The sequence below is a fragment of the Notechis scutatus genome, chromosome 3 (assembly GCF_049901735.1).
Source record: "Notechis scutatus isolate UNSWTSFEM ecotype Mainland chromosome 3, rNotScu1.2, whole genome shotgun sequence".
Lineage (NCBI taxonomy): Eukaryota > Metazoa > Chordata > Lepidosauria > Squamata > Elapidae > Notechis > Notechis scutatus.
Window position 1 is genome coordinate 158,983,465 of NC_142011.1, and position 18,153 is coordinate 159,001,617.

The 18,153-nt window shown below is 37.7% G+C and overlaps 1 protein-coding gene across 21 annotated transcripts in view; it reads right to left on the reverse strand.

The window, feature by feature from the left end:
* PTPRM (protein tyrosine phosphatase receptor type M) overlaps nucleotides 1-18,153 on the reverse strand; it is a 483,430-nt gene that overhangs the window by 12,983 nt on the left and 452,294 nt on the right. For all 21 annotated transcript variants that reach the window (XM_087961551.1, XM_026671911.2, XM_087961547.1 and 18 more), the window contains 6 exons: nucleotides 8,103-8,219; nucleotides 6,556-6,710; nucleotides 5,438-5,573; nucleotides 4,874-5,023; nucleotides 4,488-4,661; nucleotides 2,302-2,433 (listed from right to left, as the gene is read on the reverse strand). In XM_087961551.1, the coding sequence (XP_087817677.1) occupies nucleotides 2,302-2,433; nucleotides 4,488-4,661; nucleotides 4,874-5,023; nucleotides 5,438-5,573; nucleotides 6,556-6,710; nucleotides 8,103-8,219 (864 nt within the window). The remainder of the gene's footprint in view (nucleotides 1-2,301; nucleotides 2,434-4,487; nucleotides 4,662-4,873; nucleotides 5,024-5,437; nucleotides 5,574-6,555; nucleotides 6,711-8,102; nucleotides 8,220-18,153) is intronic.

Sequence of the window (18,153 nt, forward strand, 5' to 3'; positions counted from 1 at the left end):
GAAGACAGGAAAGAATAGTTCAGAGTTATTTCACAAGACAAGATAAGACATAACAGGTTTAAATACAAAGAAGTAGATTTTCTATGGACTTCTTTTTTTTTATAATAACAAGAATTGTTCAACAATGGTACTGACTACCTTGGGAAGGGTTGGCTGTTTTAAATGGAAGGCTTTTAAATAGAGGCTTCATTGCCATCTGTTGGGAATGCAGCAGCAGTTATTTCCTGCAGAAAGTTAGAAGGGATCTTTCAAACCCTACTTTCTAGGAATCCATCTGGCCAACCCAAAAAAAGATTTCAGTGTTGTGGCCCACATGGGATACCTTCCTTCTATTTATACATCAGAACTACTTTTTCCTGCCAAAGGCTGTAAACAATTATGAGCAAGGAGGGTTTGAAGTAACCAATCACACAAATAACTGTATAAGTTTTATGGAGATTTATAAGATTCTTCAGAAGAAGTATACTCAAACAACAACAAGGTAATATCAGTTATGTAAAAAAAATATTTGAACAAAGTGTGTATATTTTCTTTTCCCACTTCACGCTATGTTACCCTAATTAACATTTTGGAACAGACATTAGTGTGGGAAACCAGGTTTAGTTGCCAACAGACAGCAGGCCTCCAAAGTTTTAAAAGGTAATGAAAGAAAGCCAATGGAAAGTTTAAAAGTTTTCCTGCTTTTGAATATTCAAAAAAAGAACACCAAACAAACCCATGGCTGAAAAGTCAAATGCACTTTTTAGTAGCAACTAAACAGCTTGATCCTACAAGCCTTTCCTTGCTCACTCTGAAAATAACAGGACACAAGATCTTTTGCCTTTCGTGAATTTTCCTGGAGACCAGTGAGTGTGGTTGGGATACAAAAATGTGCAAGTGAATGCCTGAAATTTATAATTACTTGCAGCAGGTGTGCTACTTGTGAACTTTAAAACAATAATGACAAAAATATTTCAAATGTTAAGAAAAGTATTTCCCTTATTTATGATACATATAGCACACAGTAGAGCAGATTCAGCTGTTAATGTTCTTCTCTTTAAACAGTGTTTCATTAAGCAGTACAATAAATACTTTTACATCAGAAATTTTAGAAAAATGGAGCAGTTTTACTTTAGTATGGGCACCCATTTTTCAACTCCAGCAGTATTTTATAAGAGAGTTTCATCTTTCAGCTTCCAGGAACTGACTGACTACTTTTGATGTAGAGTTTGCTGCCTCTTCAGCTGGAAAGAGACAGGAAGAACACAGCAAAGTAATGTATGTAAGGCTAAAACGAAGTGTGGCATTTCAGGAAGTCATGCCAGCGTCATTTTAGTTCTAAATGCAGATGGCTATTGAGCAACACTGATGAGAGGCCACCTATGTCACACTTTGTCTGGAGACATAATTGTCTCTTTCTCAGTAGCATAAGCTAGTGCATTTTCTTAAACTGATATCCAGCATCCCCAGGAAAATGTCCCCATGAGGATATGCAATTAATGGCACTGCTCCTATTAAAGAAAGGGGCTGACAGTCAGCAATGCTCTTTCTTTTCCCCGAAAGAAAGAAGCAATTATAAAGAGCAAGGTTTCAGCATCACAAAAATAGATCTTGCATCTATGTGGCACAATAAATAATGGTTGATTTGGACTAGTAAACCGAGGATTCATATTCCCACTCAAGAATAAAATTTTATAGCTATTCTACTAAGTGCTAGTCTACAAAATATTTCATGACTCCCAGTTCCTTTACTGTTGACAGTCAAACCTAAAAGGCAAAAGCCATCTATCACTTCATTGTCAGTTCTAAGTTTGGCTTCTGTAACTGTTGTGGTTAGTTGAATCTTTTTTATATTTAATCTTAGTGCAGAACTCTCATGTACTCCTTGACTTTCATTGTTAGAACTTGCAAATATTTGCACTCTCAGCTATTAAGAATAGTAGTATGTCTGGGATTCCCATTTCCTAAAGACTTTCCACAGCTTGATAAGGTCTACCATCAGGGGTCTCCAACCTTGGCAACTTTGCTGGCTGAGGAACTCTGGGAGTTGAAGTCCACAAGTCTTAAAGTTACCAAGGTTGGAGACCCTTGGTCTACATAACCGAAGGCCTTTCTGTAATCAGTGAAGAACATAATGATATTTTTTGGAGATTTCTAGGACTCTAAACTACAGTGGGAAGCTGGAAAAGAACATCTTGAAAGCAGTTAATGGAAAGCCACTTCTCTCCTGTTATCAAGAGAAGTCCCTTAAAGTCAAACTCAACTCAATGAGACATTACATATGAAGCAAATCATTTCACTAAATTCATGTCTTTGACTTACTTGTGCTGGATCCACATCATTCAGCATCACTATTGATGTGCAATGGTAGTCTAGAACCAGTCTCCAGAAATCTTTGACAGTATTTGGTAAAGGATGCTGAGTGACTATAAAAGCTGAAGGCTGTTTATAACTCTGAAAAAGAAAGAAGGGTATTTTAATGGAGGATTAAAGTCAGGATTAAAGCTATAGTAAGAAAGTAAATATAAGGGGGAAAATGCATACAAATAATATTTTATTCTATATGTTATGGAAACAGAAGAAAAAGCTTCTGCTGAAAAGCTTGGCATGGAAGCACTTACAGCTGTTCAGACTAGGAACAGACTTGCTTTTAAACCCCAGTCTTCAATGAAACTTGGAGATAGTGAAGATATATAGAAGTTATATAGCCTTAAAGCTGCACCAGACGTTCCTGTTCCTGGTGAAATGGGTACATTAGCAGAATGCCATCAAGCACAAGGGAGAAGGAATGGGAAGCAAGGCTCATTTTAGGAATAGATAAAGGGTAGGTACTTGTGTGATGTTTATGGACAATGGGTTAAAAAAACAACACCAAGATAGCAGCTGTGATAACACTTGCTCCTTTTTAATATATGTCAACACATATAAAAAAGGGGCAGTATTTTAATCATGCTTTTGTGTCTGCTATGTTACTTTGTATGGCCTGAGGTGTACTATTTGACAACCTGAAGAGGAAACAGCCATGAAATAAGGCTGACATCTCTAGCCTGGTTCCCTCCAGATGTATCCAACAGCTGTGTGTCTTAAGGTCTACAACTATAGGGCAACAGGTTGAAGGATTCAATAAAAGTAGCAGGCAAGGGCTTTGCTGAGTGCAATATGACAATATATGTTCGATACTGTAGGCAATGTCAATCACTAGCATAACCACTAATGCGATACTCTCACCTTTTGAGCATAGAACCTTTCCACGTATCTTTATTATAAATGATATACTGTAAGTGCTAACTGAGAAACTAGTAGTCGTACCGGAAAAGATTGCTTTCATGGAAGATTGTTGAGAATGCCTTGTTCTTTTCTGAAGTCTGTATTTTGGCATGTGTGTGTATATGTGTGAAAGCTTTAATTACTGCTGTTCTAAAATGTCAAGAGATATTCCACAAATCTCAAAAGAATGTAAAACATATTTAAGTGTCCTTTTACTTAAGTGATGTAAGCATATTAAAACTTCCATATCTGCATTTAATGTGGATAGCAGTAAAAGTATCCTTAGCAAATGTTCATTCAGTTAGAAAAGAATCAATTGACTGAAGTAATGGCCTGTGTATTATCTACGCCAGCAGGCTTTTTCCCCTCTTCTATTCATTACTATGAAAATGAAAAAGAAAACTAAAATTTTCTCCCTATATTATTATGCTGACTTAAAGTCTCATTTATGTGTGTGCATGATACTGCATGTATACAAAGACACACACACACACACTCTGAAATAAGCCCCAACAAGAATGTATATATTTGTAGCCTTAATTGTATAATGAGTTACTCTTCACAGTTAATAGGCATACATTACATATGAGGCATACTGATTAAATTCACATACTGCATCAATCTATTTTGTTATTTATTGAGTTTTGGTTTGGTTTGTTGTATGATCTAAAACATTGGTAGTATGTAAATTGTCCAGCACTATCACTATAAAGGTTATCCTTCAAACCAATTTCAATTCCAAGAGGTTTTAGGGACACATCTGCACGGTTCTTGGCAACAATAGAAATGTGGTTTGCCATTGCCTCTCTTTAGATTTTTTTTCCGGCTTCCCAGATCAGTCTTCTTCTTCTTTTGATATTTTTCTGTTCCTTTATCCATGCACTGATGAGGTTTGACTCTACTGAGCTTTTTTGTGATCAACCAAGGTCAACTAAATATTGCCACCCAACTGGCCAATGTAATATATGAAACTTGATGTATGATGCTTGCTTGTTAAAAAAAGTTTATGCAATATGAAGTTGGCTGGACTATGGTCTTCTCTCAACAAATATTTTCATACCTTAGCAGTTATATAACTTACATTGAACGTATCAGAATGTTTAAAGATTTTAAAAATAAACTCAGGAAAGCATATTTGAAAGATCTGAGCCCTTTAAGGGGCCAAGCTTCTTACAATTTTCCAGGATATTTCGTATCAGGCAGATACCTTTCTAGCTAACAAAAGCAAGACAAGAGCTTACATCCATTAGTGCAGCATTAATGTAATTACTGCTTTCTCCATCTATTGTGATAAGGAAAGGCAAACATCTGTCTGGAGGAAGAACATCCATACACCGATTCTTCTCATGATTCCGGGGTAAAAGTGCTATGCTGCAATCTTCTACCCGAAGAGTTGGGGTCACCATGTTTAGAGTCTACCAAAATAAGATAAAATGAATTTGACAGAAAGTTACTCAAGAATGAATATGTCTTCAGGGTTACACTGATTTCCAGGGAATTAAATTTTAAGAGAATTTATGCTTCATAGAATAATATAAAAAAAATTAAGCTAGCTAAATTTAGCCCTACAATAAAAGGCCATCTTGCAATATTTGCCTTTTGAAATATACTTCAATCATTGACTTACCCTAAATTCTTCTTTGATCTGACTTGAATTGGTTTGAGGATCAAGTTTATTCATTTCATAATAGACTGATCTAACTTGTGAAGCTAAAACCGAGGTATCTCCACAAAGACAGGCTTCCAATATTGCATCATGTATGAATACATACTGTTCCTAGAGAAATTACAAAAAAACAAAACAAAACCAGACAGTTGGAATAATGTTCCATAGCTGAATCTAACACATACTCATTCTATCTGGCATAATTCCAACCGAATGTTTAAAACTGTTCGGTTTGTTGATTTTCTTATTACAAGTCTAAGAAAATAAGAATTAAAAATGCCTGAACTTGAGGTCTACGACCCAGAGGCAAAAACTGATATAACCCAAAATATTGGGTCCAGCCAGGTCTAGCTTTTTGAGGTTGGTTATATGCTGCCACTTTGTTAAGCATAATATCCAGACAATAAGGAAGGTCACAAAAGAGTTGTAGGGCACTTGACATTTAAATTTCAATATGTGACAAAACAAGAGGCATTTTCATTCTATCCAATATGACAACTGAAAATGAGAGAATGCTTAGAATACCTCTGTTTGCACCATGTTAACTCTTCGAGATCGAAGTTCTCTGACACAGTTGAATATATCTACAACTCCTTCTCTTTCTGCCATGTCTAACATAATGTCAATGACAATGAAACATCCAGTTCTGCCAGCACCTGCACTGTAAATACAAAAGCACAATTATTATTATTTTAACAATAGCAATTCCTTTCACCAAAATGGAAAGATTATGTCTTTCTTGAGTGACATGCCAAAAAAAAAGCTCATGACAGAGTCAGTCACACACTTTGGTGGACTGGTGAAGGCACCAAGCTAGAAACCAGGAAACTGTAAGTTCTAGTCCTGCCTTAGGCACAAAATCAGCTTGATGACCTTGGGCCAGCAAATTCAGAAAAAGAAATCCACAGAGAATGAATAAAATCTTCTCAAAATGTCAGTTTTAAAGAGTGCTTTTAATCACCACATAGTTGAAGAGAAGACACTCTTTTCTTGGAAAAAAACAACTTTGTGTGGGCAAAACATTTAAATATCCAAATTATTATCTTCTGAAGCTTGTATCTGCCTTGTGGAAAATTCCAGTTGGAATTAATGAGGAAATTCCTTTCCAATTGAAATAAGAACAATGAAGGATTCTTCAGGATTGCAGCAGTATTAAATCTCCACTTCAGGCCTGGAAAGATCTCGTTAATTAACAATGCTGCTTGCTTTTAAAAATCCATTTGTCTAATCCTAAAATGTATTTAACAACACATTTGTTTGGTTAACAGTGTTGTATTGTTATATTGGGCATGCACCTTTTATGAATGGTGGCTCAAATAAGTAGCTGGTGTGCCAATGACTGTGAAATGCCATCATGGAGAAATATATTCCAGAAGCTTTTTGGACATTTCTGTAACATTTAAATTGGGTCTAAATCTAATCAGATTTTCAATCTGTTCCAGTTGAGGAAGATACATTCATAGAACAAATATTATACATCATTATTTCCTGTTCATGAATGGTATTTTATAAACTGCAGCAATTAAAAATATGACATACAAATTAATTGCACCCAGATCATTCCAGCTGTGCTAATTTTAAAAAGGATAAAAAGTGACCAACATCTTTCTCAACTAAAAAAAGCCAAAATAAGTCCTACTAACCTGCAGTGTACAACTAGTGGGCCGGCATTAGGTGGGCTTTTCGATTTGACCTGCCGGACGAATCCGAGAAGACCCGTAGCATGGTATGGTACACCATGATCTGGCCAGCCAGTGAAGTGGAACTGTCTGATTTCTCTGATTTCATGGGCGCCTCTCTGTTAATTGGTTGCCAGATCACAAGAGAAAAGGAAAAGCAGCAGCAGTGAGCATTTTCAAATGACATAGAAAAAAACATAACTCCATTTCGTCCTCTTTTAAAATTTGCGGACTTTTACAGTTGACTGCCATCTTCTACCTTATTTGCTACCAGAAAGGAGATTGGCATGATGCATGTCCTGTGGATTAGTATTCCCTCAACATTCACCCATTACACGATATTACATAAGATGTTGAAAACCTGGCTATTGTCTGAAACTATTGATAGGATGGTGGGTGAATCTCTGTTCTTTTTTTGTTTGGGATGATTTTCTTGTTGTATTTGGTATTTCTAGTCTAACCCACTGTTTGGGTAGGAGAACTTATACCATTCCAGACACATGGCTGTCCAGTTTCTTGGAACACCTCCAGTGATGAAGAACCCACAACTGATGTTCCACTGATTTAATTGTTCCCACTGTCAGGAAATGTTTCCTTAGTTCTAGGTTGGTTTTCTTTTTAATGATCTTCCACCTGTTTTTGTTCTGTTGTCAGGTGCTTTGAATAGGCTGACCTCCTCTACTCTGTGACAGCCCTCAAGTATTGGAAGACTAGTTCCCTCAATTGTTCATTGTATGATTTAGCATCCAGACCTGTTAGCATCTTTGTTGCTCCTCTCTGCACTTCTTCTAGGGTCTCAACATCATTTTTGTATTGTGGGGATCAGAACTGGATACAATATTTATACTGTGGTCTCACTAATACAGTATAAAGTGGAAATACCATTTCACATAATCTTGAAACTATACCTCTGTTGATGCAGCCTAGGACTACACTGTCTTTTTTGGCAGCTGAAGCACACTGCTGGCTTATACTTAAGTGGTGATCTACTAGGACACCTGAATTCCTCTCAGAGTTACTGTTACTTTGAGCCAGGTTACCTATCCTGTACCTGTGCATTTAGTTTTTATTGTCTAGGTGTAGGACCTTACTTTTCTTACCACTGAATTGCATTTTGTTTGGATTGGGCCCAGCTTTCAAGTATGTCAAAATCCTTCTGAATCTTGAGTCTATCTTCTAAAATGTTAGCTATTCCCGCCCCGCCAGTTTGCTGTCTTTTTATGAATTCCACTTCTATTCCCCATATAGGTCATTTATGAGGATACTGAAGAACACTGGGCTCAAGATAAAATATGCACTGGTTTCTCTGTCATTATTTTGTCTTTTTGATTATGTAAAGCACCCAGAATCTGGAGCTGGACGTTCTTTAAATCAGTGCAACAAATAAATAGGGTAATCAGTTGAAGATGGCCAGCCTTTAGTCAGAAACAATTTTTGGAACAAGAATTTAACTTAAAGGTGTCTTAATTTTAACAAAACCATGGTTAAAAACACTGAAAAACTCTGCTCACCTTTTCTACTGCAAATGTTCGAATCACATATTCTGCGAGAAGCTCTGTCTCTATTAAGGTAACTTTAATGTCTTTATATATTTCAGTGTCATCTGGCCAGTATTTACAGCACTTGACCTTTCAGAAATACAAAAGAAAATTAAGGCTTGTTATCTTTCTGTTTGAAGCATTCCTTTAAGCTTTTTGTATTGATCTGTGCTATACAGGCTAATGAGACATAAAACAATCATACTGTCTACATATGGAATGGACCATAATATTGAAAAAATGCATCTTCCTCCAACAAAAGTTCTGGTAGTTAAAGACAGGAACACTATTTCAAAATGGGAAATTGTGTACATGTGTGCACACACACAAAGAGCTTTCTGTTAGTGCAGTCTGTCTCTTTCAACGCTAGTGCTACTGAAAAAAATATGGCAGTATCGGTCCCAATTGGATTAGCAGGTGAGAAAGTTGAGCCTGTCATGCAGTGTTTCTCAACCTTGGCAGCTTTAAGAATTCCCCAGCCAGGGAGTTGAAGTCCACGCATCTTAAAGATGCCAAGGCTGAAAAACACTGCTGTAATGTATTGAATTTTGCTGGTGTGCACTTTTGTCTTTGATCATTTCTCCTCTCAAATGCACCTGAGGAGTCATGTGATTGTCAGATGGAAAGTCCTGAAATCATTACTGCTGATCCTATTTGTCTACTTCGGGCATTTTATTGTGAATTCTGTAACATTTCCTAAAACTCCCTTTGAAAGAATTTCACACAACGCTGCTGTCAGGAAACCAAAATTATAAGGAACACATGTGGAGGTTCACTATTTCTCTGCTGTATGTCTGCTTGAAAATCAAGACCTTAAATCACATTCCTGATTTAAGGTTTCACCGTGGTTTATCTCTTGTTGACAATATGTTTCCCCTGCTTTTCTCAGAAGTTACACTTCCCATTACCATCAGATTGGTGCAAAACATATTGGTGACCCAATTTATTGTGGTCTGTCTCTTCCACAGGTAAAGTCTGATTAATACCAGTTTATTCAAGACCCATATAAAAAAAAATGAAACAGCTGCAAGAGAGGGCTTCAGTCTAACTTTAGCACAATTGCTTTGAGATGAGTGCTTGCTAATTTCCATTGTGCTGACTAAACAATGTTAAAAATTGCTAAATTCCTCACAGAACTGTGACTTCCCAATGTGTGTGTGTGTGTATGTGTGTGTGTGTGTGTGTGTGTGTGTACACATACATACTGTATTGCACTGTGGAACTCCCCCCTCCCCAGGATCTAATGGCCATTGGCAGATAAACAGAAGAAAGGCAGAGGTAATTATTTCTTCCTTATGCAAGGGAACAATAGATTGTTTTAAGAAAAGTGATCTGTGAAGCACTTGCTACTTTTGCAATGTCTTTACTTTTATAGTGCAACTAATCTTGGGTGGTAATTATGAAAGTGAATATAAGAAGTCCGATATTAGAATGTAAATAAATTATTTATGCAAATGTTCATATTTCAAGGAGCATGGAACACCTTTATGTGGTCTATGTGGGAAATCATATTGTATTAGGGACTTCATTCAAATTTCCTGCACATTGTGCATACATGCAAAGTGATGGAGCAACTTTTACGTAGGTATATGTTGCTGTCTTTGCATGTTTTACACGTAAGAAAATGGCAGATAAAATATTATACATGCACAGAAGCATATACCATACAGTACAGACAGATTCAGTCCACTGCATCTGAAGTCTGTAAAATCAAGACCTGTTAAATTGAAGGTTTATTGTGATAAATTAGTGGAAGAGATATGAATGCTTATCAGGTTTGCTGAAGTCACAAAATTGGATGGAACAGTTAGCAAGTAAACCTTAGAAGAAATTCAAAAAGGTCTTAACAGATTAAAGAAATGGGCTGAAAATAAGACAACAAAATTTAATTGGAGACAAACACAACAGTGTTTTTTTTTAACTGAAACAGAAATGAAAATGCACAGACACAGAATTGTAAATATGTGCTTTGGTAAGAGTATTTATTAAAAAAGATCTAAAGTTAAAAACTCCAAATCAGGCTTAACTCTTGGTGACTACATACTGTTATCTTTTTGGCAGCAACATGGAAGAGATTTTCCCCAGAATGTTTTTCTACTTTCCATGCTCCTGCAGTTCACATCAGCCATCACAGTGCTCAACAGGTTCAGTCCTGCTTCCAAAGTTGTTGCCTAACTGACGGTGAAAACCTTCCTAACTTTCTAGTAGAGCAGTTCAACAGTAGAAACCATTACCCGAAAAGGAATGTGGGTTCCCATTTGTTACAAGCTGAGCCATTCCCCCTGCCTGGGACAGTTTAACTTGGATTCCTATACTGAATCAGATAATTTAAACCAGGACTCTCCAACCTTTGCCACCTTAAGCCTGGCTGGGGAATTCTGGGAGTTGAAGTACGCCAGGCTTAAAGTGGCCAAGGTTGGAGAGCCCTGGTTTAAATGACCTTTTCCAATCCTGTGAGCCTATGATTATAATTCCCAGGACTCCTAATTCAATGTGGTATCTCTGCCAGTAAGACTAGGCCACCTATTGTCAAGAATTAAGAGATATTATCCTCATAGCCATTTAATTTAATTTCTCCCACAGAATGATAATTTCCCCCTATATACCAGAGGAAAAAAGACTGCAGTTAAGGTTATCTCTAAGGTTGGTGCTACATCTGCTTCCCAACAAATCCTGTTGATGTATGGATTTATTTGGATGGTCCCAATAGTTTTGGATCAGATTGGGCATAGGAAGACAGCTGCTCTTGGTGTGCCTTCTAACTCATTTCTTATTTACAGTGATCGGCAGTGTCTTTCCAGACTTTTAGACAAAAGTCTCTCCTGTACTCTTCTAGGGATTAATAACGGGGTCATCTACATGCAAAGCAGATGCTCTGCCATTGATTTAGCTGTTTCTCCCTCTTGTTATATCTTGTTATATATAATGTTCTCCCTTATAGGAAGCGCTATCACTCAGTGGTAGAATACAGAGAGACTTGTAAAAAGGTCCCTAAAACATGTTTGATGGGAGTAAGGCTTGGGAAGAAAAAGGATTTAGTTACTTACTCAGGCTTACAGGCCATTTTAATTGCAAACAACATTAAGTACTTGTCGTGGCATCACAGAAGATTGGTGAGCAGGAAATGGTGTGGCAGGGAGGGTTACTTAGCCAGCAGAGACAGCATGCATAATTTAACAAAATTTGTATTGATAAATTCCTCGGCATGCATGCTTAGAAGTTACTTAGCAAGCTTTGTAAATTGTACCACTGTATTGTAAATCACTCTCACCTTTGAGCCTTTTATGTGTATTCCTACTTGTAACAATTAAGAGGAAAAAGTACAGCAGGAGTTCTGTGATCTGACACCTCCTGAGGTGGGAAGGAGCAGCAGCAGCAGCTGCACAGTAGAAATGGTGTTTCCCATAAAAATATTCTTAGTAAAGGATCAAATGATTCCCAAGTTACTGACAAAATGTCACTAATCCATCCTCAAGTGTTGTTTTGCTAGAGATGATGCCTTCTTTAACATTCCCCTGAGACTAGGTCCACTGTCTAAGATGTGATCAGATAATATCTGCTATCAAGCCATCTCCAAGTGTTATTGTTTATATTACTATCTCTTAAAAAGGTATAAAAAAGCTGCTGAAAGTTTGAATCTTGGTGCAGATCTAAAGTCCCCAGGGGAAAAAAAAAGCTGCTTTGAAATTACCTGCTGGCTTTGGCACTGAGCCACTGTTATTCTGGGAGTTCTCAGTGAGAGGAGAGATAGAGTTTGGAATATTTGTATTTCTTTGCAACTCTCTTAATATTTATTCATTAAAATCCTTTTTAATATTTTGCCCTGGTTTAAGCTATTATCTCTAGATGCTAAAGAATTCACAGTATTAGCTCTGACCTAGCCACCAGATGGCAGCACAATGCTGTACAGCCGTTACAATATAGTAAACAAGAAAGATATAAACAATAACATAAAGCAAATAATATATACCTTCCTGTCCATCATGCTGAGAAACAGCATTTTTAGTAAAAATCTCTGTGGGGTGGGAACCTACCTTTCTTACAATCCCTGAAGGTTTTCTGAAATACAAGGTCTTGGTGGCTCTTCTAAGTACCAAACTGATTGCTGGTGATCTCACCCTTGGTGGAGTACTGTTTCAAAGAAAAGGGGTACTGCTAAACAGGCACATCCTTCAAGGGGAGGACTTGGGGAGTGCCCTCCCTATGATATTTTTTTCCACAGGCAGAAGTCACAAGGAGAAGCAGTAGATATCCACGTCCTAAGCCATTTGAGGCTTTGAAGTGACAAGCAGCACCCTGAATTGTATTACAAGTCACTTGTAACTAGCACAGCTCTTGGAGAAATGGTATTGCCTGAATGGAGAGATGCCCTTAACGTCTTGAGTAGCTGCTATTTTGGGGACCAATTGTGGCTTCTGGATGGTCTTCAAAGGCAACTTTATGTAGAGCGCATTGCAACAGTCCAATGAAAAGTGATTAAGATGTAAATGACTGTGAGCAGAGTGTCTTCATCCAGGAATACTTGTATCGAACTTCAGTACTCCCAATTATGAACCAGTTTAATCCAGGGAGAATGGGTTTGTCCAGAATCAAAGATGGAATATATCATTGATCTCCGTTGGTTTTTGAACCCACAGTCATTCAGTTTTATGGAAATTAGCCTTCCCATCCATTCTCACAACCACCAAGCACCAGGGACAGCAAACTTTTGTCCCTGTACCAGAGGTGGTATTCAGCAGGTTCTGACCAGTTTGGCAAATACCACCTCTGACTGGCCCCACCCCCATCTATTCTCTGTCTCCCAAGTCCAGCTGATTAGCTGGGTCTTCTTTTGTTGCCCTGCACAGAAGAACGGAGCTGGAAGGCAGGTTAGTGAGGTGGGGATGGAATGGGGATTTTGTAGTATCCTTCCCGCAGGAATGGGGAAGGAATGGAGATTTTACAGTATCCTTCCCCTGGAGTGGGGTGGGAATGGATTTTACCATACCCTTCCCCTGCCACGCCCACCAAGCCATGCCCACAGAACCAGTAGTAAAAAAAAAAAAATTGAATCCCATCACTGCCCTGCACTATATCTCCTGTTTGACCCAAAACTGAGATATGCATCTGGATATAATTGGCATCCTGATGAATCCTAACTTGTGCTGATGAATTTTCTCCAAGTGACTTCATGCAGAATTATAAGGGGTAATAGGACTCACTTTGCAACAGAGGACCTTTGGTTTGATCTATTTGCTCCCATCCCCAAAGATATCTTTGAAGAATGTACGACTGCAAAATGCTATCCCTGGATAGAGATCCAGAAGGATTATCACGATCAATAGTATTGAAGGCAGCACAGAGATCAAGTGGGATCTGGGTAGTTTAATTCCCTTCCCCACCCCACTCTTACTACAGGTAATCTACAAAGAAAACAGATTAAAACAATCCATTTCTCCCAAGGCACATGGGAACGGGGGGGAGAAAGTGTCCATTACCTCTTGTTTAAGTGGACCAAATTCAGACGTATTATACATAAATACATTATAAAAATTAGATTTTAATTTTGAACTAAGTATCCTTCCCTGGGATTTTTCAGATCTAATTTGCACATTTGATATACCTTACATAAATTGGACAATCATGTTGCCTGACAAAAGGGGTAAACAGAAACAGATTTTCCCACCCTTTACGGCCTCAGCAGCTTCCACAATTTCCTGAAAATGAACTTCTAAAAGGCTAACAGATTCTGATAGATAGGATTTAGCAGTTTTTTGCTAACCACAGGCACAGATGTTATCTTCTAAGTTTATACTATATTTCTCAGAGGTCAATACACTTTCCACTTGATTTATGGTTCTTTGCCACAGTGAAGCAGGTTCAATAAGAGGACCTGGCCATGATTGATGCTTCCATTGAACTATATAGCTATGTGAATCTGATAATCTACTCCTTCTATCTAACTGGTCCTACTCTTTTAGACTTTTTTAAAAATAAAAAGTGGTGTTGATATCAACAATCTTAAGGGTAGGCCAACCATAGCTTTTAAAATCTTGCAGATACTAGGATGTTTGTGGGGCCACCTCTTCCCAGTGGTATCTACCTGTCACGCATGTTCTAACTTGATGGGATACTTAGGGTTCCTCCTTTGAAACATAATGCTTCATGATGGGAATCACAAGATGTGCCTTTTCTATTGCAGTGCTGATCCTCTGGAATGATATTCTCTCTGACCTAAAGTTGGACCTGAATCTGTTGTTTTCAAGATGGCACTAAAAACTGTTTTCCTTGGGTATTGGCACCTGGTCTCGTGCTACTGTTGCATTTTAATTGGGATTTTCATCTCATTTTTTCTTTATTGCACATCAGCCAGAGTTCACAATAGGTTAGATATAATTTAAACATCCAAATACATGAATAAAATAATTTTAACGCATTATTTACATTTTATGCACGACTTCAGCACATCTACATTTTGATACATAAATGTTAGCAAAAGATTGATTTACTGTCATCACTGAAGGGATGACAAAGATTTTCATTTCAATTTATATCTACAGGTAAGGTAGATAAGGAAAATTATATTGAATCTGGTTAAGAGTTTGGCACTGATATGTTTAAAAGTAGCCAATGCTACTTAATGCAAACTTGAGCAACGTATGGCATTAGTTGATAAAGAAATGTAGGATACAGGAATGTGTATTACTTTACAGAACTATACTGAAATAAATACTTGCTATTCACTTAATCTTAGAACCGATCCTCAAGACACTTTTCTTGTAAGATAACATAATACAGTAATATCCTGTTATGAAGAGGCTGGAAATTTAAATAATAAACAACGGACATATGGCAAAACGAATGTAATGTATGATACAAGTGGGATAAGAGGAAGAACAGGTTGGATGATTATAATCCTTGGCAATATTATAAAACAGCCTTTCTCAAGTTATCCTCCTGATATTCTGGAACAGGGGTCGCCAACCTTTTGGACCTCAGGGACCACCAAACTCATAATTTTAAATCCCGGGGACCACTAATATGAATTTTGACTGACGGTGGCTTGCTGATGTTGGTGGGAGAGAGAAATCTGATCTAACCTCTCTCTCTCCCCTCTCTCTTTCTCTCTCTCTCTCTCTCTCTCTCTCTCATACACACACACACCAAGGCAGGGGTGGGATTCAAATTTCTTAACAACCGGTTCTTGGGCATGGCCTAATTTGTGGGTGTGGCTTGATGGTCATGTGACTGTATGTAAATTTATAAACATTTACGTAAATATTGATTTTTTTATAAAAAAGAGCAATTTCTACCCAAAATCAGGCAAAGCACGCAGGCAGGTGGAGTTGCTCACAGAATCACAGATTCACTTAAAGATCTGTGTTTCTGCCATCGGCTATCTGAGTCTGCAACTGAATAATAGAACCTTCAGTCCTAAGGGAGGTTCGGCTCTGCTTAAAAGCACAGCCAAAGATCTAAAGATTAGCTAGAAAGCAAGAAATCTAATGATTTCCTGCTTTCTAGCTAATCTAAATCTCCTGGCACAGCAGAACAGCTGATGGTCAGAAAAAAGAAAAATAGCAACTTAGCAGACAAATTTGCCAGATAAGGAGTGAGTGGGCGGGGAGGGTTCCTGTGGGCCATGTGGGTGGCGCAACCTTGTGTTCCCACGCAGCCTGGATTAATTGCTTTGGGGGGGTGCTCTGGGGGTGACATTTCTCTGCGGACCACCAAAATTTTCTCGCAGACCACCCATGGGCCACAGCCCATCGGTTGTTGACCACTGTTCTAGAATATATAGCTCATAGATCTTTTTTGTTCTACACCTATTATGCCATATGTTCACCACTCAGAATGTTTTATAGGAGGATTGTAGAGTAAAGGTGACATGACATACAATATAACCATAAAAAGTCCAAAATAATGAACACTGTTAACTCAAGAGACATACGCATATATTACCGCTCTACATGGGGCTGCCCTTGAAAAGCACCCAGAAGCTCTACTTTTCAAAATGTAGCAGCCCACACAGTTTAGGATTTTCCAGCATCTGTATGTCTGGTCATCACTAAAGTGAGTCTTTACTTTTTAAACTGAGATTGTTTGAGATTGTTTTTATCAATTTACTGCTGTCTCTCTTAGGTTAGGCTAGGGGTGGGATTCTACCAGTTCGCACCTATTTGCTAGAACCGGTTGTTAACATTCTAAGCAGTTCAGAGAACTGTTTGTTAGAAGAAATTACTGGCCTAATCCTGTAAGGAAGGCAGGAAGGAAACATTCTGGTGTTGCTTACAGAAACTGCCTCTCCGTTAACCCTTATTACATTCTTGGCATGACTAGACTTCCTGTCTCAGGAACTTCTCTGGAGTTTTTTCCTCCCTCCTTTGCTGGTACTTTGCTTGTGTGGAATGACCATTCAAAGTTACAATGGCACTGAAAAAAGTGACTTATGACCATGTTTCACACTTACAACTGTTGCAGCATTCCCACAGTCATGACAGGCCAGGCGAGGAGATGCGTGCCACGTTGTGAGTGATATTGAGTTGGCCACGCCCAGCCAATAACATGACCACCAAGCCATGCCCACCATCTAAGCCACGCCCACAGAACCGGTTGTTAACAAATTTGAATCCTACCCATGGGTTAGGCTATATAATAAACTCCAAGTGGCAATCTTTTTGGCAACTATTTTAGAACTTCAACCAATGTCAAAGATGGAACCCAACATTACCCAGTGTAACCTTATTACTTTTTATGCACTGTACAATTAAATTGTAGTGAATTGACTACTGAACTTAATATTTAGAATGCTAACAATCCTGCATTTAGTTACTTATCTTTTTTAATTTTTTAGTGGTGTCTCAACCAACACTATCAAAAATGCTTAGCATTACCTCTGCGTAACTGCATGTAGATATTGGTTCTGCCCAGAAATGTAGGATCCCATTCTTTAAGAGATTTTTTTACAATCTAAGTTCAAAATTTTATCATGGATAGGTCATGGATCGAAACATTTAATTCAATGTTTACGATAATACTGGACTACAACCTACATAAATAAAATTCATGCTCACAGCTGGTAAACAAAATAGAGTTTCAGTTTTTATATGAGCAATTTCAGCCCAAGCTGAAATCTTCATTACAATGTCTATGTCTCTCTCCAACATTCAAATCCAAATTTCTAATATTTGCTCTCAAAACTATTATTAGAAAAGAAATAAGCTCCTTCTTTTTGAGGACCATATATACAATAGCAGCACAATGGATTTAAGTATCTATATATCTGAATATATACATTATGAGAGGATTGGAAAATGGGGTGATATTGCCAAAAACAATCTGTGAAATAAGTTTCTCTTGTGATTTTCAAATGAGATTGAAGCTTATATTTATAATCTACCATAACCCAAATATGCAGATTGATAAACAGATTAAATTGATTGTTATGAAGCAACAGGCTATCAAGCAGTTAAGATCAGTCTGAGTCTGTAGGTCTTAAATGAATTCTTAAAAGCAACATGGCTTCTGAAATGGCCATATATTAAAATGCAGTCAAATAACGTTTAGGAAGAAGAATGGACCCATCCAGAGAAAACTTGAATTTCAGTATTGCGTTTGAAACGTTAATCTGCGTACATTCCTTATCTCTTACCAAGTCAGACTTAATAAAATACTTTTCCAATTCCACATTTTCATGAACTCTTAATAATGATGACAAACATTCTACAGATAGTTCTCGATTTGCAATCTTTCACTTACTGACCATTCAAAGTTACGACACTGAAAAAAAATCACTTGTTTTTCAAATTTAACAATTGTTGCAGTATCCCCATAGTCACATCAACAGATGCTTGGCAACTGGCAGGTATTTATGACAATTGCACTGTCTCAAGGTCATGTGATCACCATTTTGCAAGTTTCCCATCTAGTTTCTGACAAGCAAAGTCAACAGTCAAAATCAGATTTGCTTAACAACTGCATGGTTCACTTAACAACAGCCGTGATTCACTTAACAACTGTGGCAAAAAAGGTTGCAAAATGCAGT